Source organism: Pristis pectinata, chromosome 4 (genome assembly GCF_009764475.1).
Source record: "Pristis pectinata isolate sPriPec2 chromosome 4, sPriPec2.1.pri, whole genome shotgun sequence".
Classification (NCBI taxonomy): domain Eukaryota; kingdom Metazoa; phylum Chordata; class Chondrichthyes; order Rhinopristiformes; family Pristidae; genus Pristis; species Pristis pectinata.
In genome coordinates, this window is record NC_067408.1 from 70,323,109 (window position 1) to 70,349,460 (window position 26,352).

Here is a 26,352-nt window from a genome sequence, read left to right on the forward strand (position 1 = left end):
CCACCTATCACTGCTTTGTTTTTCCCTCCTTTATATTGGGCTTCCCTTTTTTCTATCTTCAGTCCTGAAGGGTCCTGACCCAAAATGTTGACTGCCTGCTTTTCTCCACAGATGCTGTCTGGCCTGCTGAGTTCCTCCAGCATCATAGTGTTTTTCATCTCAATTCCAGCATCTGCAGCCCTTTGTTTCCCTTTCAGCAGAGTTCCATTGTCTGTACATTTGGCCAATGCGTACGTGTCATGGTCATTAGTTTATAAACTATATCTCTTAAGCAGCATCCTGCTGTGAACCAGTTACCAGCTTTCTTCAGGCAGAGGTGCTTATTCATGTACTTCTAATTTCAAAACCTATTACTGCTTAGCAGTTTACATTTTGAAGTAGTTCATGAAGACTTGTACTCATATGTATTAAATAGCTACTATATTTTAAACATCATATTTTGACTATGGCTGCTTCAACCGAACATGGGACAATCATGGAAATGGTTTGTTTACAATGTATCCCATGAGTATGGAGATTGTGATCTACCAGAGGAGTGTAAGGTGATTAAATGTATTGATCAGGGAGATAAAGAGGAACCATCTCCTACCATTAGGGGGGGGGGGGGGGTTACTGAATTAGAGAGCATGAAGTTGGAACAGGTCCATTCAGGGTGATTTCAGGAACTGCTTCTTCACAACGAAGGCCAGTAGAAATATGGAAAAGTCTTCCACAAAAAGCTGCTGGGTCAACAGAAAATTTCATATCAAGGGGCACAGATGCTTGCTAAATGAAGGACGAAAAGTTGCAGAACCAAGATGGGTTGAACGACATTACGTGCACTCAAAGTACCTTAGAGTTGTATTTACCTCCTCCCAGCCTCAGTTCTTAGATGGACGCTGAGTCTGGCAATGACATCAGCTCTCCCCATTGTTACCGTGGAGATGATGTCATATGTTTTCTCACAGTGAAAACCGTGGCAACCCAGAGGCAAGAGTCCATCACCAGTGATGAGGTGCAGATGAGAAAAAGCACTTGAGAAGGAAGGAGCAGCTTTGTTTCAAACTCAGCAAAGACCTCATCTATCATGGGCACCACATTCTTTGCTGATATAAGTCAGTTTCTGATACATCAGGAACTGTATGGCTCATCACCATGTGTGGAGAACAGGAAAGGGGCTGGTGTGCAATAGGCTAGCAGTTGTGAGTGTGGATGGAGGTGTTGAGTATTGAAGGGTGGGTGGGTAGTTGGGGGCAAAAGTCTGAACTAGAGACCGTTTCTTCCCAAGATATTATTAAGCAAGAGACCTCCCAAATTAGTCCAAATGATTCAGTGCTGCCTGAATTGTAGGATAGTGGAGGCTGTCTGCTGATTCAAAGGTTGGAGATCTAGGAACTCAGCACCAGAGAGGGACTGGTGTCTGGGAAAAATCAGGTCGGTGGTCAAGTAATCAGCAACACCTCCACTGAATTCCCAACCCTCTTGTCCAATGAATCGTCTTTGTAAGTTACCATTCATTTTAACACATCTTGAATTTTAGCTGTGTTTCAGGGAGATTAAGCGGATTTACCTTAAATGCTTTGATACGACTGCTGCTTTCCAATGATAACATTGGTTACAGTATTATCCAGTGGATTTAGTTACAAAATGCACAGATCTGCCAGTGAGGTGAAGGATCACAATAAAAATATGTGCTGGAAATACTCAATAGGTTAGGCAATGTAGAGTCAAAGTTAAACACAGTTAATATTTCAGGACAATGACCTTTCAGGGGCTTGAGATCTGTTTTTGGTAAAGAATTTGCACCTGAAATGTTAACTCTCAAGTTCTTTCCACATATGCAGTTTAATGTGGTGGACAGTTCCAGTATTTTCTGATTTTGTTTCAAATTTTGAGCATATTCATTTGCTTTTTTTTTGGCCTCTCACCCTGATTGACATTATCATGATTTTAGTTAAAATGCCATCAAAACTAATAATTTTGCATATTACTGATAAACACAAATGCAGCAAAAGTTATTTTCCAGTTGACATCAAAATCTTAATTTCAAGTTGCCTATTTATAACACACCTTGAACCTCATTCGGACAGACCCTGCCACATACAGCTTCTAGAGAGTAATTGAATGGATATAGCTTATGTTTAATATTTCCTCCAAGTTACCATATTGATCTAATAATTTATAATTGTAACAGAACAAATTAGAAATGTGCAATTTCTATTATGTAGTAAAACATGATAGCCAACTTTGTCTCAGCAAAATTTCACATTGGTAAATGAAGGACAGTTGATCTATTTTTAGGTGGCATTTGCTTGGGGAGGGAAAGTTTGGTGGGCATTGGGAAGAGTCTCTTCTTTCTTCAAATAGTGCTGTGATCCTAAGCATACACCTGAACTCAAATATTTTTGACAAGTTGTATTTGACAAAGAATGAATGCACCATCTGCACCAAATATGAAACTCAGGCAAAAATGTCATGTGAAAAATCCCTTTCTCACTTTGTTACATTATTCTATATAATGGTGAAAATATTGCATACATTCTACTTCAAATGAACCATTTTGGGAAAAACTGGGAAATTTAAAATGCGGAAACTACTTATTAAGCATTCGTTTAGCATGGGAGTAAAACTTTGTATAACTTGTAAGCAAATCAAGCTTTTATCCAAGCCTTAAACTGTTGTCATAAAACTAAAAGTGCATTTTACTGAATCACGCAAAAGACCTAGTTATTAAAGAGAGAGTAACTTACAATCCAGGTTGAAAGACAATGCAAATACCAATCTCTGATTGATAAATCATTTACCTACATTTTAAACCACTTCAATTCTGCTGTTCATCACAAAGGTGGGAGGTCAGTCCGGAAAATGGTAACAGATGATAGTTAAGGGAACAAATATTTTGCCACAGACTTCGGTTACAATGTTTTAATCACTGAAGGCATAAATGTTGGAGTAGAGAACTATTATGAAGACATAAATGTTTTTAATCATTAACAGCTTTCAGAATCAATATGAATACAGGATCTGACTTATTTCATAAAAATATAAATACCAAAGCAAAATTATAAATACATCTACATTTCCAGCCTTGCAAGTATGATGACTAATATTTCTTGGCAAAATGAAATTACATATAATTATGCAATTTTCTGCAATGTTTTATGAAGTTTTAAAAATTTGTATTCAAACCCAATTGTCAAAAAAATCCCCTGAAAAATCAGGGGATTGCTATTTATGGATAACTACAAAGATTATGGAAAGATTGCTGTTTATCAGATTTTATTCCAGAAAAAAATGAAACAGTGTCTGTTTCATATTATTAATCAATATGCAGAGCAGTCAATTTTGATTATTTCTGAACTAGTCTGATCTATGGTTCCAGAAAAAAACTTAAGGCCAGTCACCTCTTCCATGTAATACCATTTTTAATTCAGTACAATTGAATTATATCAAATCCATAACTAACTTGTTAAGGAACTTCTATCATCTATTTAGGACTGAAATGAGAGGCATAATGAAATCTTATGCCTACATCATAATTTTACTTGCACCAGGCAGATATTTTGTATTCAGCTAAAAATCACTATTACATGGAATGCATTAAGTGGTATTAATGGTAGGTATAAACACAGAATGCATAAATCCTTGTAATTAGAAATTCAACTTTTCTCACCTGCCTTGAGAATATAAAAAGGTAAATTACTCTGGATTATGGAAGAATCATACTACAAGTCCCATTTTATTCATAACGATTCCCACAAGTTAGTGTAAAAGTTATCTTTTCAGATGACTTTGTGTTAAGAAAATTCAAGAATCATGCGAGTCCTGTCAGGTTTTGTGCCAGTGAGACTACTGGAGTGCAACATTGTCCAATTCAACCATCAGCTTTTAACAGCTCTTCAATCTCCTTATCCCAATTTTCATCTGTTTTTTCTGTCTCAGCCACCACCTCATAATCTTGAAGTTCCTGCTGCAGTTCCTCTTCCCAGTCAGCAGATGCTATTGGGAAAAAAATTGCTCATGTTAAAATGGATACATTTATAACACAATGCACAATCTGGAACAATGTTTTTGTTGCTTCAATACTCATTCACATTAACTTTTAGCAGAAGCAATCCATGAACATAAGAAAAAATATTACCATAGAAATAGAATTAAGAGCAGGAACAGACTACAAGACCCTAAAGCCTGTTCCGCACATGGCTGACTTGAATGTAATCTTGACTCCCAATTCCATCCACTCAGGGAACCTTTCACTTCTTTGCTCATCAGCAATTGATCCACCTCTGCCTTAAAAATGTTCAAAGGCTTTGCTTCTGCTGCTTAAAGACTCGTGACCCTAAGACAAACATTAGCTTAATTTGTCTTAAATGGGCAATCCTTATTTTTAAATAGTGACTCCCCCCCCCACCCTGCATCCTCACCACAAAATTCAGCATCAGAAGTTTGCAGAGGAACACCTAAACAAGCCTGATGCATTTTGGAAACAATTCCTGTTGACTGATGAAGTTAAAGTAGAACTTTTTGGCCGCAATGAGCAAAGGTAAGTTTGGAGGAAAAAGGGTGCAGAATTTCATGAAAAGAACACCTCTTCAACTGTTAAGCACGGGGGTGGATCGATCATGCTTTGGGCTTGTGTTGCAGCCAGTGGCACAGGCAACATTTCACTAGTAGAGGGAAGAATTAATTCAATTAAATACCAGCAAATTCTGGAAGCAAACATCACACTGTCTGTAAAAAAGATGAAGATGAAAAGAGGATGGCTTCTACAACAGGATAACGATCCTAAACACACCTCAAAATCCACAATGGACTACCTCAAGAGGCACAAGCTGAAGGTTTTTCCATGGCCCTCACAGTCCCCAGACCTAAAAATCATCGAAATTCTGTGGATAGACCTCACAAGAGCAGTGCATGCAACACAGCCCAAGAATCTCACAGAACTAGAAACCTTTTGCAAGGAAGAATGGGTGAAAATCCCCCAAACAAGAATTGAAAGTATCTTAGCTGGCTACAGAAAGCATTTACAAGCTGTGATACTTGCCAAAGGGGGTGTTACTAAGTACTGACCATGTAGGGTGCCCAAACCTTTGCTTCGGGCCCTTTTCCTTTTTTGTTATTTTGAAACTGTAAAAGGTGGAAATAAAAAAGTAATCTTGCTTAAAATATTAAAGAAATATGTCATCTTTAACTTTATGCCTTTTGGAAATCAGGTCATCTTTTACTTGCTTAGCTATTCACAGTAACAGAAATTTTGACCAGGGGTGCCCAAACTTTTGCATGCCACTATATATGTGTAGTGGCTGCATTTTTATACAACATTGACTAAAACACAATTAAATCTTCATTTTTTGAAGAAAAATATTGAAATGTCAGGCAGGAATTGCTATTAAGTTTGTATAACCCACCTTCTTTTGAATCACCATCCTTCTTATCCAACACAAACTGCTCAATTTCTTTCCGCAGATCCTCTTGGTTTAGATCGCACCCATCATATGTATCACTAATAAATTCTGTAGCACCTGGACTTGTAGAAATTTCTTCTTCCTCCTGAAAGCAAGATCAAGAAGTAAAATTGTTGAGGAATTTTATCTTATGAAGAGGCAAATAAGAACAAATGCTTACATTATTGGGCAAAATTTAAGTATTTAGTGGAGTAATAAGCTGTGCAGACCAAAATAAATTACCTCTTGAGATTCTGTTTGAGTTTTGATAGGAAATGGTGGTGTTTTTGATCTTATTGTTTCTGAAAAAGAAAACAATGTTATAAATCATTCATTTCTTAAGAACAAATATAAACAACATGATTGTCTACTGATATATTGAGAATCCAATGCAAAAGTTAAAATATGCATCTCTATTGCATTTTGCATGAGAATGCACATGGGGCTAAGCCTAAAAATAAACAGTAGTATCAAAATTCTGCCAATTTGCCACGCTTTTAAAAGTTGGCAAACCAAAGCCAAATCCACCTTACAAAGTCATTCAAAATTATATTTTGGCAATCGCGGCTCACATCATTTGAGATTCTTGACTGGATTCTAACATATTTTACAAATCCTGAAATAGAGCCATTTGGAACTATATTAGTTTACCCTACACTCACTCCAAATGACAGTAAAATATTTTTCTTTCTCCACATCAAAGACATTACTAGATACTTATAAATTGATTAGAATATCTTCCCTTTTAAGCAAGTAAAGGTGGTAATGTCAGGGGGACTGCTGGAAGAACTCAGTGGGTCCAGCAGCATCTGTGAGGGGGTGGGAGAGGAGACAGACTGTTGAGGTTTTGGGTAGAGACCCAGCATAAGGACCTGGAGCTGTTTTTAGTTCCACATTCCATCATCTGTAATCTTTTGTGTCTCTCTTTTCAAAGGATGTCTATTGTCAATACAAATAGTACACTTAGCAACCAGCTGTAGACCATTCAACCCCCACTTCAACAATCAGAAACCACTGTGAGGGGGGAGAGGAGAAGTGGGAGAAAGATAGTTTGTCAAATGGATATGATCTAATAAATATATAATAATACAGTAACCTAGCAGAATATGTAATAGTATTTAAGAACTGATTAAATGTAGGCCTTGTAAATGTCCACTTAAAAGATTCCATTACAGGAAAATCTGGCAGCCTATTTTAACTGGGAGCTAAATTCAGTTTTGTTTTATTCTTCCAATCATGCCCAAACTAAATGTATAAGGAGTATTGGAATTTAGGAAATCTTTGAAGACACGGTTCAAAATGAAGTTGAGGAAACATAACTGGAAAATACAAAATGATGCAGAAATTACAAGTGACACACAAAGTGCTAAAAGAACTCAGCAGGCCAGGCAGCATCTATGGAAGGAAATGGACAGTTGACATTTCAGGTAGACTGATTATCTCTCCTCTCCCCTCTATTTTTCAGTCCATTTGAAGGGTCTTGACCCAAAACGTCGACTGTGCATTTCGCTCCATAGATGCTGCCTATCCTGCTGAGTTCCTCCAGCACTGGTCTAGATTCCAGCATCATATCTGCAGAAATTAAAAGCTTTCTAATAGCAAGGCTTATTGTATAAAGAATATAATTTGCCTAAATTCTACAGATGATCCATTACCTGTCAAATGGGAATCATCTGCTTTGCTGTCTTCTTTCTCCTCTTGGTCAACTGTCTGTTGTTGAGCAGCTAGAGCAGTAAGCTGTGCTGATTGTTTGATAAGTGACACTCTGTAAAAGTAGTTTCTCCAGAATACTTCTTCCTTCACACTGGAATAGAAGCAAGTCACCAAAAAATAAACACTATTTTAAACAGATTTAGTATATATTACAATCTTCAAAATGAACATCTTGTAGACAACACAGCCACAGGAATGTTCTATCACATGATAAAGCTGTCAAAATTAAGCAGAATCAATTATTTTTCCCAGTAACAATCTAATTTGCATAAGTAGATATTTCTTATGTTGAGAAAAAAGTTGTTCAACCTCCCATAAAAGAAACTACTTTTTTTTAACCATCTTGGAAAGTCACCCAGATTTCACTTGATTTACGAGACCTTGCAGTTTTCAAACAAATCTCTCAAGGTTCTGCACTGTTGAAAGCAACGTGTCTTGGATTATACACTGAATATTCTCAGCAAAGTCTGATTATTGAATCGTAACATTTAGAAAAAAAAATTTGATACAATATTTAGATTGTGCTTTGTGGAGTTATAAAGCAGCAAAACAGCAACCAAAAAGAATAAAATTTGATAAAAGGCACATTAAAAAAATTATGTTGGGATATAACTCTTGTAAAAGGCCAACACAAAATTGTTATATTCCTCTTTTAATGACGTATATGATAACATAACTCGTGGGGTGTCCCTTCTGCTTGTAGTTTATATACAAAGCTAGAATTTACATTTCCTGAAACAAGCAAACTGCTGGAGGAGCTCAGTGGCTCAAGCAGCATCTGCGGAAGTAAAGGAATTGTTAATGTTTCAAGTGGAGACTCAACTTCAGGATGGGTCTTGACCCAAAACGCTGACAATTCCTTTCCCTCCACAGTTGGCCTGCTGAGTTCCTCCAGCAGTTTATTTTTTGCTCCAGATTCCAGTGTCTGCAGTCTCGTGTCCCCAGCTCTCATACATTGCTTTACTCACCACTAGGAAATGGGACTTGGCCCAAATATCTCTTATAATTTTACTGACTATCAATTCTATCTTTTGTGACACTTGCCTGCTACAATAATCTTGTTCTGCTCTCCACGTTCACTCTGGTGAAACCATGCCTGTTCCAGATATTGACACTTCATTTGCAAACTGCTTAATTTGTTAAGTGCTCTGATGCAAATTTGCAACTCGCCTTTCCAAATTAGTCAGCAATATAGGAAATGTGAATTCTATCTTTGTATATAAACTACATGCAGAAGGGACAACCCACTAGTTATGTTATTACATGCATCATTAAAATAGGAATACAACAATTTTGTGTTGGCCTTTGCTCTGTTCTGGCAGTTTTGTTAGTGTAGGACTTACAGCTTTGGAACAAGATCAAATCGCATTCTGTTAAGGAGTTCATCTTCCTGAAGCATTACAGCAGCAACGGGATACATCTGATCAAAGTCAAAATTAAATTGGACTCCTGCTGGAGGGTCTCGCAGAAAATTTCTCCTCTCCTGGAAACACAAACAGTTTAGCCTTTGAAATACTATATTTTAAAAAACTACCACAGAGCATGCATTAAGATTATTCCAGAACATGGCTATAAATTACTACAATGAATCACTGAATAAAATCCAACTTGCTGTATTTAAAAAAAACTTGTGTGCTTTGAGAGTATACATAACTGAGGGTGGGTTGGCATAGATAGTCTACTGGGAGTAAAAGCTAAATCAGAATCAGATTTATTATTGTTATTTTGCGGCAGTAGTACAGTGCAAAGACATAAAATTACATAAGATACAAAAATAAATAGTGCAAAGAAAAATAACGAGGTAGTCTTCATGGGTTCATGAACCGTTCAGAAATCTGATGGCAGAGGGGAAGAAGCTGTTTCTGAATCTTGTACTAGAAAAATTAAAGTACTAGGAATTATTTTACGTGGCTATGTATCAGGAAGACCCAGAAGAACAAAAATAAAAGTCAGGCATCAGATTTCATACTACTGATCATCATCTGTTCAGAAGTTAAAGTGTTATCACTGAACCATAGCTTAAGCTATCGTGTGGATCCAGTGACTTTAATGTCACTTCCACTCTTGCATCATGTACATATACTAATAGAAAAAAAAGCACAGAAGTTGTACAAAGTTACTAGTGACAAAAATCTGCACAGGATAATGAGATGTCAGCAACATCTCAATGTGGGAAAATATGGGCCAAGTACAAATTTCAAGTTATATTGAGAGGGACAAAATCAAAAGTTGGGTCCTTTACTTAATTGTCCAGCTCTAGGACATACAATGTATTCCCTACACAAACTGAAGCTATTTTTTAACCTCAGTTTAATTTTTCAGGGTACAGTAAAACTCCGATAATCCACGATCTCACTGTTTGCAAAGTCCCAAGTGTGCCAGATTAACAGAGTTTTACTGTTCATTAAAGTCTTCGGTCTTAGACATTTTAACATTATCTCACACAAATCCATCTAAAAATATTAGAGAAAATCAGACATACTGCTGACAATGCTAAGATTTGCTGTTGAATAGTTTCTTCTTCACTGTATCCAACCCAAGGAGGTACTGCAGCATCTGTAAAAATTACAAAGTACTGTTTACAATGGCATTTTATCTTATTAAAAATTTTATTCTTAAACTACTAATGTAAAGTTTGTATGGAATTAGTAGTGCTGTGACTCTATTACAGCGCAGTGATTGGGGTTCAATTCCCGTCGCTGTCTGTAAGGAATTTGTACTGTTAGGGACTAGGTTACTATTGGTGAATGTCCCTTTAAGATAGGGCATAGTGTGTGTGTGGCATGCTTACGTCAACAGAAGATAAAGGACGTTGTTGAAGAAGTCAGTTGGAGTCAGTTAGAGGAGAGAGAGGGAGAAGAGAGAGAGAGACACCAGCCTGCTAGTTTCTCTATCAATGGATGAGAAACAATAACTGCGTCTGTCACTACGATCCACATATGGAATATTTGAAGTAATCCGGTGGAGTCCACTTTGTCGTTAACCTGTCAAGGGAAACAGGTATTTGTGTGGACGGCCATCGCTCGGATGCTTTTCGGGGTGAGGAAGTCACTACCGAGTAAACACTGAGGTGTCGTTTGGGTTCCATTGTGGAACATTTGGATTTCGTAATTACTCTCCATTTTCTCTCTACATCTACGTCTTATCTTCAGACAACGGTGGTTGTTGAAGAAGCCTTTGCTCATGTTTCACCTTATGGCTTGCTGACTGGAACTTTAAGAACCATTCCTGGACTTGGAGTTTGGGAATTTGCCACACACACACTATGAGTTTAGTTTTGGAGCTAATGTTTAAAGTTTAACATTTTTACTTCTAACATTCTAACATTTTTACTTTTATTTTTCTTATTATCATAAGTAGCTATTAATAAAGTAGTTTTTAAACACTGAATCATGACTCAGTGTGTTTCTTTTGTTGCTGGTTCGTAACAGTACACGCTTCCTGTGTCTGAGTTTCCTCCCACATTCCGAGGACATACAGGTAGGTTAACATGCGTTTAAATGGGTGGCGCGGACTCGATGGGCCGGAAGGGTCTGTTACCGTGCTGTATAAGTAGTTTTTTATATATTTATACCACAACTTCAAAATTGTTCTAGGTTTTCTGAGTTTGCAAGCCAACCACCACAAAAGCCTAGGGCTAATTCTCCTAACCACATCTCATCAATCTGGATACTTGCTTATACTTTCATTTTGCAGTCAGGAATAAACATTTAACACATGTAAATATATTAAAAACATTGAGATTTTTCACAAAATAATGGGCATTTCCAGAATTTAGTTGCCAAAGGACATGAAAAATATTAGAACACCATGGAACAAAAAAAATGTTGTTTCTTCAGTCACTTGAAATCATGTTGAACCCTTTCAGTGTTTCATATTCCCCAGTTTCCTGTAAATGAGATCATGGTGGTCTGCCGGTAAAAATTTCCTATTTTAATTTCAATTTTAGTCAAAATACTAATATTTTATATTCTTTGTTTTTACCCCTCTTTATTGGATCTTATTGGAATCCCTGTCCTTTTTTAGCTAATAGAAAATATAACGAATTCTTTAAAACCATATTACATGAGGAACATAGATGATAAGACTATCACATGGCCAAAGAAAAGCAGTGGATAATGGAAAATCTAAGCTAGTTTAGTGCATACTACTGATTTTTCACAGTACAATAAACCTGTATGTCAAGATAACATAACAAAGAAGCAACAGGCACAAAAGGGGCATGCAGAATTAGAAAAGACCACCAGGAATTAAATATTTAATATTTTAAGATATTAACACATTAAAAATTGCATAACATGAAAAAAGAGGTAAGTACCTGTTTTCTTTACAAGCTTTTCTTGCACAAACTTGTCTTGTTCCTTTTGGAAATCCCCAATGATAGTCTAAAATGTGAAAAAAAAATTGCTTACAGCCACACTTAAGGGTAAACATTTGAACATAGCACACTCGGTATCAGCTGAATAAAATTCAATTCCAGACACCCAGGGAATTCATGCATCAGTGATTTGCTTCATAAGTGACTATTGGCAAACTAAAATAATTAATTTTTTTAAACAATGCATAAAATGGTCTTGTATTGTTGTCACAATTTAAATAAAAAGTTTTTGATGCATATTAGGTATCAGCAACTGTTTGCAAAGTTACAAATGAGATTTGCATCAGTAAACAAGAATGAAATTCATGTCATATCCATAATGTGAATCCAAGTTCAGAAACAGCCATGAATTTATCTTTGTGTAAGTTAGTGTTCTTTTACAATAACTATATGTTAAATAGGAAATTATATCTAGTTTTTATTTAAATGAAAAAAAGTTTCTGCTATTTTCAATGTAATCCATGTAAAGAAATGAATAAATTCAATTTCTGCAATCTTTAGTGTTGCTTTGAAAATTATGCACAAAATGGGTGGTTTTAAAATTGAAGTTTAAAGATTATAAAAACTTTTATTTAAATAAAACCCACTCAGCCCACCTCATCCAATTCTATATCTCCATTCCTTTCACATCATTGTCTCTAAATCCATGAACTTCCTACCCAATAAGACCTGCAAGTACCTTGTCAGATGGACTGCAGGGATTCATGGCAGTGACTTTCCACCACTTTTTTCATGAACAATTAGGGATGGCAAATGTATACTGGCTGTGTCAGCAATAACCACTTCTTCCAAATGAATAAAAACAAAAAAAAGTCTTCAACCTGTGATGTTGGCTGTAATAATCAAGATAGTTTTTAACACCTATTTGCTCATTGTGGAAATGCACAAATGTCTTTCTATGGAAGGGTACAAACCTTGTCAATCACACCATCAATATTTCCTTCTTCCACAGATTTCTTTATAGTTTGTGCAGTCTCAACCACTGATTCAGATATCTTTTTTGTAGCAGCAGTGGCAAAACTGAACAAATAATCTGAGTAGGATAAAAGAAAAGATCAGATATTGCAATTAAACTTTCCAGGTCTATAATCAAACATAAATATCAAGCCACTGAAGGGCTCAATAAGGGCATCTGTCTTTTCCACAGATTTTTATCGACAGAAATACAACTCTAAGGGTAAATATCTATTAATAATCTGTAAAGAAAAGTTAGATTTCCTGTAGTTTTTTATCTCACAAATTGAATTAAACAAATGGAAAGTGATCAAGCTGGGAGACACCATATAGACCACCTTAACTACAACAGCCAGCTCTTACCTTGAATGTTTTTGTATCTCCCCATGTGACTCTCAGTGTATCTGCCAGCTTTAACCATTGTGCTGACAGAAAATGTGCTTTTTCCGTTACCTTCCACTTTACCATGCATGACTTTTCTGTTCCCTTGTATGCCCGGATCACGTTTCTAAAATGACAAGTTAATGCTCGAGAGTCATAGCCTCAAGGGAACATATCCATTTTATTTGATCCTCGACTGAATGATTGGTCCTCCTAAGTATGCATGAGACTTTTGAACAGTCTACTCCAGTACCACATCCATCATTTTCCTCTTTTTCTTTTATAAAGTCCATTTATAATTCAGAAATTTTGATCATCTGCACAGCATTGTTATTTTAATTCAAGATCTACTATCTGCTTTGAAGCACATATATAACAAGCAGATTCCCATATTAACATTTACTTAAATGGGCAGTCTTTGATAAAATGATGACATTGTCAAACTTTACAACTATCATTGTTCTAATTCCTTTTCCTGCCTTAAAGACAGTGTTTCTGAATAAGAAGAAAACAGGACTGAACAGACCATGAATGGATTTGTAAGCTGGTTTATGAAGTTCAACAATCGAGGCTTTGGAATACCAAACTAGATAGGCATTTATAACCACGTTACCTAGTGGGATCATTCAGTTATCTTTTTCAGCAATGCAACATATTGTGAAATGCGATTCTTCTTCCTTCTGTTCCTAGGCAGTCTCACATAATTAAGGAAGACTTGCTTCCACTTCAGTCCTGTGGACTTTGAGGTGGTTGATGAGGCCAATGTGTGACCTGCAGATTGCCAAAGGTGGAGGCAGCTGCCTGATGAGTTAGGTGGGTGATTAATCTGGGATGTGGTGCATGTCTTCTGGTGTTTACGTTGGGCCTTTGGTGCTCCTGACATAGGACTGAGGTAATCTATCCAAAACAAAATGCTCCCCCATTTTGAACAAGATTGGGCCAACAACGCCCAGGAAATTGTGGGGATGATACAAATTTTCATGGATGTTTTGAGAACATCCTTGAACCATTTGCCCATTCACCTGATTACCTCTCGCATTGACAGAGCTTGCAGCGTCTGTTTCAGGAATAAAGTACTGGGCATCTGAACAACATGGCCTGCAGAGTGGAGCCCACTGAGTGTAATTAGGGTCTCAGTGCTGGGAATGTTAGCCTGAGAGAGCACCCTGATGCAAAGCACTGTCTCTACAATATCCTCTAAATCCACTGACAGGACAAGCATCCAATGAAACATGATTATATTCTCAACTGATTGTAAAAATAATACTTTTGCATATGACAATAAACTCGATTTTGACTTAAATTGAGGCTTGCTCACAATATTCTCTACCAGAGTCTACCAAGCAAAAGGGGAGCTTCAGTAAAGTGTGCGCCTCTCCCGAATTTAAACTTCACTCAAGCTTGTGAACACAGCAAATAGGGAATGGATAGCCTCAGCCCTACATATTCCTTCATCATATGGCTGCAGTGTTGACGTATTCCCATCTCCCAACTGAGTGACAGACCATAGTGTTTATGTTCAAACCAGAGTTTATTTTGTGAAAGTAATATACAAAAAACAAATATAAACATTAATATAATGCTTAAGTTTCTATATGATATTTAAATACTTTGAAATCCAAAATGTTTCGGAAGAAAGTATTCTTTCCTAAATTCAGATTCAGCCAACATGGACTATGTAACGTTTTGTAAGTGAACAAACAGTAATCATGCAGAAACCTAGCTTCTCCTTGGACAGCTAGTTTAACTTCTTTATGTTACATTCTATGAAACTGGCTGATAATCAACTTTTTAAGTCTACAATACTCTCCAGACACTGATCTGAACAACTAGATATAAGTTTTACCAAGTGTTGTAAAACTATAGAGTGCTGATTATGTAATGTACTGGTGAGCAAATGTCACTTGACAGTATTGTCAACGACAACAATCCACCTACTTGTTGATGACTGAGGAGCAAACTGATGGTGCAGTAATTAACCAAAATGCATTTGTCCAGCCTTATATGGGCAGAATCAATGGGGGGGGGGAGGGGTAACCTATGCATGGAGCTAGGGGATACAAATGAGATCCTAAATTAATATTTCTCATTGGTATTCACCAGGGAGAAGGTCACAGAGGCTGGAGAATTAAGGAAGGATATCGCTGATATTCTGCAACATGCCTATATCAGGAAGGAAGAACGACTGGAACTATTGGAGCACAATAGGGTGGATAAATCCCCAGGGCCAGACAGGATCTATTCCAGTACACACAAGGAAGGAAGGAAGGAGATTGTTAGGGCTCTGACAGACACTTTTGCATCTTCTTTAGCCACAGGTGAGGCACCAGAAAACTGGAGGATAGCTAATGTTGTCCCTTCGTTCAAAAAGGGCAGTAGGAAACTACAGACTGGTGAGTCTTACATCAGCAATAGGGAAATGGGGAAGTTGTTAGCGAAGATTCTGAGGGACGGGATTTACGTTCACTTGGAATGGCAGGGACTGATTAGGTATCAATATGGTTTTGTGCAGGGCAGATCATGTCTCACTTTGAGGAGTTAATTAAAAAAAAATTGATGAAGGCAGAGCAATATATTGGTATTGGTTTATTATTGTCACTTGTACCAAGGTACAGTGAAAAGCTTGTCTTACAAACCAATCGTACAGGTCAATTCATTACACAGTGCAGTTACATTGAGTTAGTACAGAGTGCATTGATGTAGTACAGGTAAAAACAATAACAGTACAGAGTAAAGTGTCACAGTTACAGAGAAAGTGCAGTGCAATAAGGTGCAAGGTCACAACAAGGTAGGTCATGAGGTCATAGTCCATCTCATCGTATAAAGGAACCATTCAATAGTCTTATCACAGTGGGGTAGAAGCTGTCCTTAAGTCTGGTGGTACGTGCCCTTAGGCACTTGTATCGTCTACCCGATGGAAGAGGAGAGAAGAGAGAATGTCCCAGGTGGGTGGGGTCTTTGACTATGCTGGCTGCTTCACCAAGACAACGAGAGGTAAAGACAAAGTCCAAGGAGGGGAGGCTGGTGTCCGTGACATGCTGGGCTGTGTCCACAACTCTCTGCAGTTTCTTGCGGTCCTGGGCAGAGCAGTTGCCATACCAAGCCGTGATACATCCAGATACGATGCTTTCTGTGGTGCATCTGTAAAAGTTGGTGAGAGTCAAAGGGGACAAACCAGATTTCTTTAGCCTCCTGAGGAACCAATATATATGGTTTACATAGACTTCAGTAAGGCTTTTGGTATTAAGGTCCCACATGGTAGACTGGTCCAGAAAGTTAATGTACAGGTCAGTTTAATTCAAAGTGTGTTGGCAAACTGTATCCAAAATTGGCTGCGTGATAGGGGGCAGACATTTGTGGCTGGTGGGTTTTTTTTCTGATTGGAAATCAGCAACAAGTGTACAGAAGGGATCAATGCTGGTACCTTTGTTGTACAACTTGGATGAGAATGTAAGGGATGACTGATTAGTAGGTTTGCAGATGACACAAAAATTGGTGGAGTAATAGATAGCGATGAAGGCTATCCAAGGATACAGGAGGACATAAATCAGCTGGAAAGTTGACCAGAGCAGATGGAATTTAATCCAGATGAGTGTGAGGTAATACACTTTGAGAGGTGAAACACTGGTAGGATGTATAGAGTAAATGGCAGGGACCTTAGGAGTATTGAAGCACAAAGACTTTGGGGTGCAAGTCCACAGCTTCCTGAAAGTGGCAGCACAGGTGGATAGAGTGGTGAGAACAGCATTTGGTATGCTTGATTCACAGGTGAGGCATTGAATAGGGATGTCACATTCCAGTTGTACAAAACATTGTCTGTTTCACTACAGGAAAGGATGTGGTAGCAATAGAGCAAGTGGAGAAGAGAGTCACCAGGATGTTGCCTGGAATCCTATCACTGCAATTTTTGGTTTACCAAGGAAGAATCTGGCCATTTATCTGCCTCTGCTAACTGTATGGTTGCCTTTGTTACATTAATGGCCAAACGATCCATTTTGCTTAAATGGAAGGATCCAATACCCCCTACTACTCTCAAACCATATCATGTTTAAACTTGGAAAAAATTAGGAGTGGTACTGTTGATCCTTCGCTTATATTTGAGGAGGTTTGGAGTCCATTTATTCAATATTTTCACATGATATAAATCCCCTTATAATAACCTTTCAATTTAGAGGAACAAAGTTGATGACATAATATTGCTTTGTTTCTATCGAGAAATTTTAGTCCAGTTTTTTTTCTGTTTTTTTTCCAAATTGTTTTTTCTTTAGCTTAGTTTGGTTTGATATATTGTTTATAATTCTTATTGTTTTGGTTTTTTTTTATATTTATAATAAATCTTTTTCTTTTATATTATATTCATTCACTAACAGATCATTGGATCTACAGATTTTTTTTATACTCTTGTTCTTTATGATTATCCATGTCATGATTGTTCTCCTGATCTCTTTGTATTACATGTATAAACATTGATATATTAATCTGTATTAATTTGAAAACTAATAAAAAGATTGAAAAAGAAAAGGATGCTGCCTGGAATGGAGGACTGTAGTTATAATGAAAGTCAGGGTTTATACTCACTGAAATGTAGGAGGATGAAGGGTAATTTTTTTTATATAGAGATTATGAGGGGCACAGATAAAATAGATATAATCTTTTTCCGAGGGCAGGAATCTAGAACCGGAGGGGAATTTTAAGGTGAGAGGGGAGAAATTTAAAGGTCTGAGGGGCAAGTTTTTTCTTTTTTCTTTTACACACAGAGCAGTGAATACCTGGAACAAGTTATCAGAGGAAATAGGGGAATCAGATACAGTTACAACATTTAAAAGATATTTGAACAGGTACTTGGATAGGAAAGGTGTTTAGTGATACATGCCTAATGTGGGCAAATGGGATTAGGGTAGATAGGAATTGTATTTGGCATGGATGAGGTGGGCTGAAAAGGCCTATTCCTCTGCTTATATGCTTCGATGATTCGTACGAAAAGTCCAGATGTGTTTGGCAAATAGAATACACTTTAACCAGAAATAAGTTTAAAATACCAGTGAAAAATTCTTAATTCAGTAGTGAAAAGTACTGAAAGTGTGTACCAAGGAAGAGTTAAGAAATATTAATGGAGCTCTTTCAGTTCTGATAAAAGATCATTGACCTGAAATATTAACCATTTTTCCCTCCACAGATTCGGCTGGAAATTGGTGTTTATAAGTCACGGCTGCCTAAAATTCTGATCAAACATATTTGCAAAACAGTAAGTAGATTCAATAAAACAAGACATTTTGAAATAAGTCAGCAAAATTAGGAAGGTAGCAAATTCCACCATAGTTTAATGTCTGATCAGAGAAACAGCACATCCAGCATTTAAATAACATGAGCTCAGTGCTGCACCGGAGAGTCAGTCTCGATTGCATACTTGAATCCCCAGAGAAAAGGTGCTGCCAACCACGCCGCAAAGTATTTATGAAGGAAAATCTCCTTTCATCTGTTGGGTATCAGACACCTCAGGGTATCGACATTTGTTTTGCTTGACTCGCATTTTCCCCTCCATACGCACACACACGTCCGTGATTTAAAGCCAGCATCAAGTGAAGAGAGGGGAGGAGGTAGCAGAGAGCGAGGTAAAGGGGAAGAGCACCCCCACCCAAACAGGTGGGCCGAGAATGCAAACACACCCCTCCCACCGCCCCAGGAGAGCCAGGGCTGCAGGGTTCATCCTGTTCTGCTCATTGAACAGCAGGGCTGAGGGTTCACCCTCCCCACCTGAGCAGAACTGGGGCTGAGGGTGCTTTAGCAACACCCGCCCCCCCCCCCAAACTACCGGAGGACAGGGGGCCAGGGCTGGGGTTTCAAACTCCCACTCCCCCAGTTGTGTGCAGGGAGGGGGCGGGGAGGAGGGGAGGGGAGGGGGGGGAGGGGAGGAGGGGAGGGGAGGGGGGGGAGGGGAGGGGGGGAGGGGAGGGGAGGGGGGGAGGGGAGGGGGGGGAGGGGAGGGGAGGGGGGGAGGGGAGGAGGGGAGGGGAGGGGGGGAGGGGAGGAGGGGAGAGGGGGGGAGGGGGGGGGAAGAGGGGGGGAGGGGGGGGAAGAGGGGGGGAGGAGGGGGGAAGAGGGGGGGAGGAGGGGGGAAGAGGGGGGGAGGAGGGGGGGAGGAGGGGGGGAGGAGGGGGGGGGAGGAGGGGGGGAGGAGGGGGGGAGGAGGGGGGGGAGGAGGGGGGGAGGGGAGGAGGGGGGGAGGAGGGGGGAGGGGGGGAGGGGGGAGGGGGGGAGGGGGGGGAGGGGGGGAGGGGGGAGGGGGGGAGGGGGGGAGGGGGGGAGGGAGGGGGGAGGGGGGGAGGGAGGGAGGGGGGAGGGGGGAGGGGGGAGGGGGGGGAGGGGGGGGAGGGGGGAGGGGAGGAGGGACCGCTGGCTGAGCCGACAGCCAGAGCCGATCCGGAGCGGCCAGTGGTGCGGGAGCGCCGGGATCCCGCGGCCTGGGCCCGACCGTGCGCCGGGCCGCCCGCACAACAGCCGCCGCTCGGACTCACCGCCCAGCCCTTTGACCTGACTTGTCGCATCCGGGGCCGCGTCTCCGCCCGCCGTTCCTTCGGCGGGACCGCCCTGGCCGCCCGGCGGCAGCTCCTCCAGCCCGAACCAGCTCCCAACCGTCCGAAACATGGCCCCGGCCCGGTGACGCAGGGCAAGACGGAAACAGCCAGCGCTCAGCGGAAGGCATCGGGAGATCCCACTGCGCATGCGCCCTCCCCGCAGCGGGCGACCCGAACCGGTCACAGCGCCGGCAAAGCAAAATCCCGCAGCTGCTGGAAATCTGAAACAAAACTCAGGGGTGCTGGAAAGTCTCAGAAAGTGAGGCAATGTCCGTGGAGGAGCAAGTTTCAAGGCAAGGTGGAGACCCATAGCACAAGATAATTGACAGCTTAATACTTCTGCGAAGTCAATAGCAATTTAGTGCGCAACATGACGTGGTACCCAAGCCAAGTAGCTACCAACGCCTTGGAATATGGCTCTGGGTGGTGGTTGGGGGGGGGTGAGCTGAGGGGATTGGGGGTGAGGTGAGGGGGGTAGGCGGTGAGGTGAGGGGGTGAGAGAGGGTAGGGGTGGTGTGTAAGGGGGGTGGAGGGGGTGGGTGGGCTGCTCTCTGAATCACTGCCCCCATGGCTGTGGGTGGATTAGGTGTCGAGAGTCCCAGACAGTTTGGTTTGATGGATGAAGGAGCTCTGATAAAGGAGTATGTGTAGCTTGATCACAATATTAGAAGGCTGTTATCAATTCTGTGGAATTCCCCTGATCAAAAACTATTTTTCTTTGAGGAGCCAATATTTGTTGCATTTCAAGTGTTTTTGCCTTTCATTGATGAGGCATAATAAGAAATCACAGGGGGAGATAAGTAAGAGAAACAAAGAACTGCAGATGCTGGACTCTAGATGAAAAACACAATGAAGCGGGAGGAACTCAGCAGGCCAGGCAGCATCCATGGAGAAAAGCAGGCAGTCAACATTTCAGATCAGGACCCTTCTCCAGGACTGAACACAGGAAAAGGGGAACCCAATATATAGGAGGGAAAAGCAGAGCAGTGATAGGTGGACAAAAGAGGGGAGGCGGGGTGGGTACAGGGTGGTGATAGGTAGATGCAGGTGAGAGATAGTGATAGGCAGGTGTGGGGGAGAAGGAGAGAGCAGATCCACTGGGGGATGCGTAAAAGGTAAGAAGAGAGAGAAAAAAAACTAAGGAAAGGGAAGAAGAGATAAAGCATGGTGGTGGGTGGGTGGGGCGCGCGTGGGGGCTTACCTAAAGTGGGAGAATTCAATCTTCATGCTGTTAGGCTGCAAGGTTCCAAGATGGAAAATGAGGTGCTACCTTCACATTCATGGACAAATTAACTAATATTTTAAAACATAGAACAGTATAGCACAGGAACAGGCCCTTCGGCCCACAATGTCTGGGCTGAACACAATGCCAAATTAAACTAATTCTTTTCTGCCTTACATGATCTACATCCCCCCCCCCCCATCCCATGCATGTTCATATGTCTATCTAACAGTTTCTTAACCACCACTATCCTTTTTGCCCTCACTAACTACCACCCCACTTCCCGGGAGCTCTTTTCAGGCACCCACCACTCTCTGTGTAAAAAAAAAACTTGTCCTGCACATCTCCTTTAAATGTTTCCCCTCTCACCTTAAATGCATGTTCCTCTAGTACTTGGCATTTCTACCCTGGGAAAAAAATTCTGACTGTCTACCCTATTTATGCCACTCATAATCTTATCTCTGGTTTCCCATCAGCCTCCAATGCTCCAGAGAAACAACCCTAATTTGTCCAATCCCTTCTTATAGCTTATACCAGCTCATCGAGGCAACACCTTGGTAAACCGCTTCAGTACCCTTTCCAAAGTCTCCACATCTTTCCTGTAATGGGGTGACCAGCAATGCATGCTACAATGTGTCATCACTTTTATTTTCCTGGTGCTAATCACAGGTAATTTGAATAGAAAATTAGCATAAAGTTTTCCCACTGCATTGTCTATAAAGGCCTTCACTAAAATATCACATTTTTAATTCACTTTGTAGTGGCAGTAAAATTTGACATTAAAAGGTTGCCAGCAAATTTAGTAGCAATTGGAAATTTTAAGAGGCTTTAACTACCTTTAAGGAAGTTTTAAAGGTAGTGTAACAGCGTAACGCTATTACAGCGCTAGTGACCTGGGTACAATTCTGCTGCTGTCTGTAAGGAGTTTGTACGTTCTTCCTGTGTCTTCTTGGGTTTCCTCTAGGTGTTCTGGTTTCCTCCCACATCCCAAGGATGTACAGGTTAGGAGCTGTAGGCATGCTATGTTGGCGCCAGAAGAGTGGCGACACTTGCAGGCTGCCCCTGGCGCATTCTCAGTAACGCCAAAAGACACATATCACTGTGTTTTGATGTATACGTGGCTAATAAATAAATAAAATATCTTAATTGAGACTGCGTGAAAACTGCTGCTTTGTTCAAGTTCTTTTCTGAGTTGAAATTTATCTCGTATTCACATTATGTCTTTTTTTTCTGTGTTTTGATTACTGATACTGCAGCTTGCTTCTCATCATTATTTCACTGATCAGAAGGACAGATGGATTGCCCTGTTGTATGTTATTTTCTGATGATCTGTACCAGGTTTATGGAGATCAAGTAAGAATACAATCAACTCTTGATTATCCAGCAGCTGATTTACTAGTCTGAGGGTTAACAGTTGCATTTCCAAGCTTCATTGAACTTCCATTGAACTTGTTTGATTATATAAAGCAGATTGCCACTACCTCGAATGACAAACTATTCCTATGAGTGATACAGTAGAAAAAGGGGCAATTAATGAAACAAACAGACATGACTTGAGTATTTTAAGAAACAGTGCAATACCCTGGATAAATCTTCAATTTTTGTCTTGTATGAGCAGGGTAGAATTGAACAACTTGGCTGGTCCTCTGACAAAACCTAGTAAACCTTCTGGTGCATCAAACTGCTGCAAAGAAATGTATTGAAACTTCACAGACCACTTGGCTTTGACTGGAATCTAAATATGGCAAAGGCACCACTGTGAACAGTCAGTTTTGTAACCTTGCAAAGTTGACCTCACTATCATCTGGGGATTGGTGGAAAAAGTGGAAAATCTGTTCCATGGACTTGTGGAGCAATAGCTTGACAGATAAACACACACTATCGTATATATGAGCCAACATCCTGAAGTCCATCTGGATGACTGGGAATGACATGTATCACTTCTTGGATGGCATTCATCTGCCAATTCATTCCTCCCCATGTGACGTGAAGAGATGGCTGAGTGAGTGAATCAGATACTAAGAAAAGGTTATAGGTTCTATAATATTCCTGCCATAATGCAGAGGACCTGTGCTCCAACATGCTTCAACATGTTCCAACTACAAAATTGCCACCTACCAAGCAAATGCCTAGGTAAATTCAGTATGGGAAATATCAATTCTTACTTGAGCAGTTACCACTCAAACAAACAATTATTGTCATAAAATGAAAACATACGTAAGCATAAGTTGCTGATATCATTGAAAGCCTTTCCTCACTCATATTATAGCCAAACTCTATCAACCAGCCATTCCGAACAGTGGTCCAAGAGAATACAAACAGGTTTGAAATTTCTGAAGACCCGGCTTGGGCGATCCCATTACAGGTCCTCCCCACCTTATGGAAGCCAGACTTATATACAGTGCATACATAGGAATGACAATGTGGAAGACCAGTGTCTGGATTTGCTGGCTGCTGCAGGGACTCAGGCATCTTCTGACAGGTGAGAACTCCGTTCATGACTACATTTCCGACTTACGAACTGTTCGGGTTACAAACAGTTCCCAGGAACAGAGCCCTGCTGTAACCTGGGACAACCTACATATGGTGAAAATTCTGTGCGGAGAGGAGCTGCTTGGAATTAAGATGATTTTCTGCTCACACGTTCTCCCTTACCTCCCTTACATAGCTGAAGTTCACATGCAACATAGTGCAAGCCTCTCTACCACTAGATGGTGCTATTGGCTGCCTTTTCTTCTACTGGTGTGAGGAAACATTTATAATGTACAGCAGTTTTATTTGCTTCTGTAAACTTGCTAAATTACAAAATGATTTTGAATTAATATGCTGTATATGCATGTAATACAGGATAATAAATCTAAAATATATAAATAATTTATGCATTTCACTTCATCCTTTTTATGATATGGAATGATTTCACAAATATCAGCCTTCTGTTATAGGGCATGAGAACACATGGACAGATTTATATATAGTAATGAGTAGAAAGCTTTGCACATTAAATTTATTTTAAATGTGTTGTATAATCTTCAGTGTGCAGCTGTGGTTCTGATTCGATTTTTGCTTCCAAACAATAATTTTATGACTCTATTTGTAATTTTATCTGCAAAGAAGTTCACAGATAGAAGAGATAAATGTGAAAAAAACCTGCACATCTTTCAGTGCTTATTTTGTAGTTCTCATTTTCACTAATTGGGATTCATGAAGATTTCTAGCTAACTCACTTTATACCCTGCAAATAAAGCTGAAGATTTTCTTTTAGCACTTAGTAAAAATGTAATATGTAATGAAAACAAATGCATTTTAGTTATTGAACATTGAACACCAGTATCAAGATATTGGCCATATAATCTTTCTCCATAAAGTATTATTTGGTTGCTGCGGTTACCATTTTGGTTGGAACATTATGCAAGGCCAGTAGAGCTGCTGCTTCACAGCTCCAGCAACCTGGGTTCAATCCTGATCTCTGGTGCTGTCTGTTACATTCTCCCTGGTACCAGGTTGGTTTTCCTCCGGTTTCCTCCCACATCACAATGACATGTGGGTTGGTGTGTTAATTGACCAATACAAATTGGCAGGAGTGTGTAGGTGGGTGGTAGGATCTGGGCAAAGTTGATGGGAATATAGAGAGAAGAGGTTACAGGGAAAAGTAGTTGGGAATGGGATTATCCTATGAGCCAGCATAGATTTGATGGACTGAAATTGTCTCCTTTAATGTCACATGAAAATATGAAAATATATTTTTATGCATTTTTAGTTTGGCTTGTGCTGACTGCCATGTTGGGAAGGGTTGTAGCTTGTGTGATGCTCCCACGTGGCAAGCTTATACAGAGCAAGTAGAGGCTGACATCATTCTGTGTGCAATATTGATTGGTTTGCAGGCTTGTCAAATTGGATCTCAACAATGTACTTACATCATGTGTTCAACTTGGGCAGAAAACCTACCCCAATCTCGGTAAAGAACACGTGTGAGTATAGAAAGTAAAGACATCATCGTCTGTACCTATGATATAAGCTTCAGATTTTCTTTAGTTGTTAGCTTGCTGTTGGTTCGTAACATGCCCTTGTTCTGAGCTCTTCATGTCCTAACTTGTTACTGAAGTTAGAGCTTATCAGTCTTTCCAATAAAGGTCAAGCTCCCAAATACAATACACCTCTGTCAATGTGAGCTGTTAGAAGTGATCAGAAGTTACATGAAGGTTTGGTGATGATTAATTGGGAGGAGAATTTGTTGTTACAGAACTTCTGTTTAATAATTAGAGAACTTATAAAAGTTTCACAAGTGTTCAGGGAGTGCTGTGGCAGAAGCTAAGATTGTATCCTCACTAAACTTGAGGCAAACACTGTGATTCTCTGAGACTTTGGGGCTTTGCTGTTCCTCTTGGCGTGCAACATGATAAGGCCGTTGAGGAGAAGACCCAGAGTATAGGTTGCTTGTGAGGAGGGGGAGAAGGTGTCAGCTGAGGATGTATCAAGGAGGTTTTGAGAGTGGTTGACTTTTGTGTGGCTCTGTAAGGGGCAGTGCTTGAGGAGACTTGACTCCACCAAGGAGACACTGACCTCTTTCTGCAGCCACAGATTAGGGCCATAATTCAGTTGTCAGTGACAGTGAAGCTCATTGCTGTCTTATATTGAAATGCCTCAGCAGATTCAGTGGGCACTGCAATATCTTGCAGTTTGAATTACATTGTTAGGGAATATCACAGAAGCACTCTCCCCCATGAGAGTAAGAGAGTCAGAGTCATTTCCTCTCTTGAAAGAACAGGCAAAATGAGTGAGTGATTCTGCAGTTGGTGCAGAATATTGATTGCAGCCAGATCATCATGAATTGTGAGAATCTCAAAATGTTAGACAACTGGATGTCACTTCCTGAATGTTCCATTAGTCTCCCTCCATACAAAGAAAATCTGAATAGTTGATCCCTCTTCCTTGGGGAGCAGACACCATTCTTTCATGTTACAAAAAGGACAGCACAGTGGTGTTGCAGGTAGTGCTGTTGCCTCACAGCTGCAGAGACCCAGGTTTGACTCTGACCTCTGGTATTGTATGTGTGGAGATTGCACGTTCTTCCTGTGACTGCATGTGTTTCCTCCAGGATCTCAAGTTTCCTTTCACATCTCAAAGACAAGCTGGTTGTTAGGTTAATTGGCCACTGTAAATTACCCCAGGTTATGAGTGTTGGAAAGTGGGAGGATGTTAATGGGCATGAAAAAGAAAATAGGTTACAGGGATACAGGTGAAGAAATAGGATTGATGGGTTTGCTTTGAGAGCCGGTGTAGGCTTGATGGGCTGAATGGCCTCCTATGTCATAAAGAAATAAGAAGTATGAGAAAGTATGACCATCCATGCTGGAAGGGGTGGGATCTAGGCTCCACGCAAGGCCTCTTGCATTACTGGATGTTACTCAGCTGCTGCCTGGCATTTGTGAATTGTTGGCCAGAAGATGATGGGAGTGGGATTATGGTGATAGAGCCAGGGTACTGGGTGCAAGTCTGTGCTGCATGCTAACAATCTTGTACATGAAGAAAGATTGTGGAGGAAGTGGGATGTGAAAGGAGGATTCCACTGGCCACAGTATCTGTGACAGCCACTCCTGTAGTGAGCAACACCCTCTCTCCTCGAGCACAGTGAGCAGGTGTGCTGCACTGATTTGTTGTTACAGCTGCCAGTATTGTGCCACCTTCTCCTGAATGGAAGAGATTAGT

General features: G+C 40.2%; 1 protein-coding gene across 1 annotated transcript; it reads right to left on the reverse strand.

Annotated features, from left to right (window-relative positions):
- Nucleotides 1-3,386: 3,386 nt before the first annotated feature.
- Nucleotides 3,387-19,577, reverse strand: LOC127569360 (synapse-associated protein 1-like). Its single transcript, XM_052013925.1, has 9 exons — nt 19,365-19,577; nt 12,429-12,547; nt 11,455-11,521; nt 9,619-9,692; nt 8,480-8,619; nt 7,079-7,227; nt 5,667-5,725; nt 5,388-5,529; nt 3,387-3,978 (listed from the first exon to the last, which is right to left on the reverse strand). The coding sequence occupies exons 1-9, from the start codon at nt 19,570-19,572 to the stop codon at nt 3,854-3,856; spliced, it is 1,083 nt and encodes a 360-aa protein (XP_051869885.1). The 5' UTR covers nt 19,573-19,577; the 3' UTR covers nt 3,387-3,853.
- Nucleotides 19,578-26,352: the final 6,775 nt, after the last annotated feature.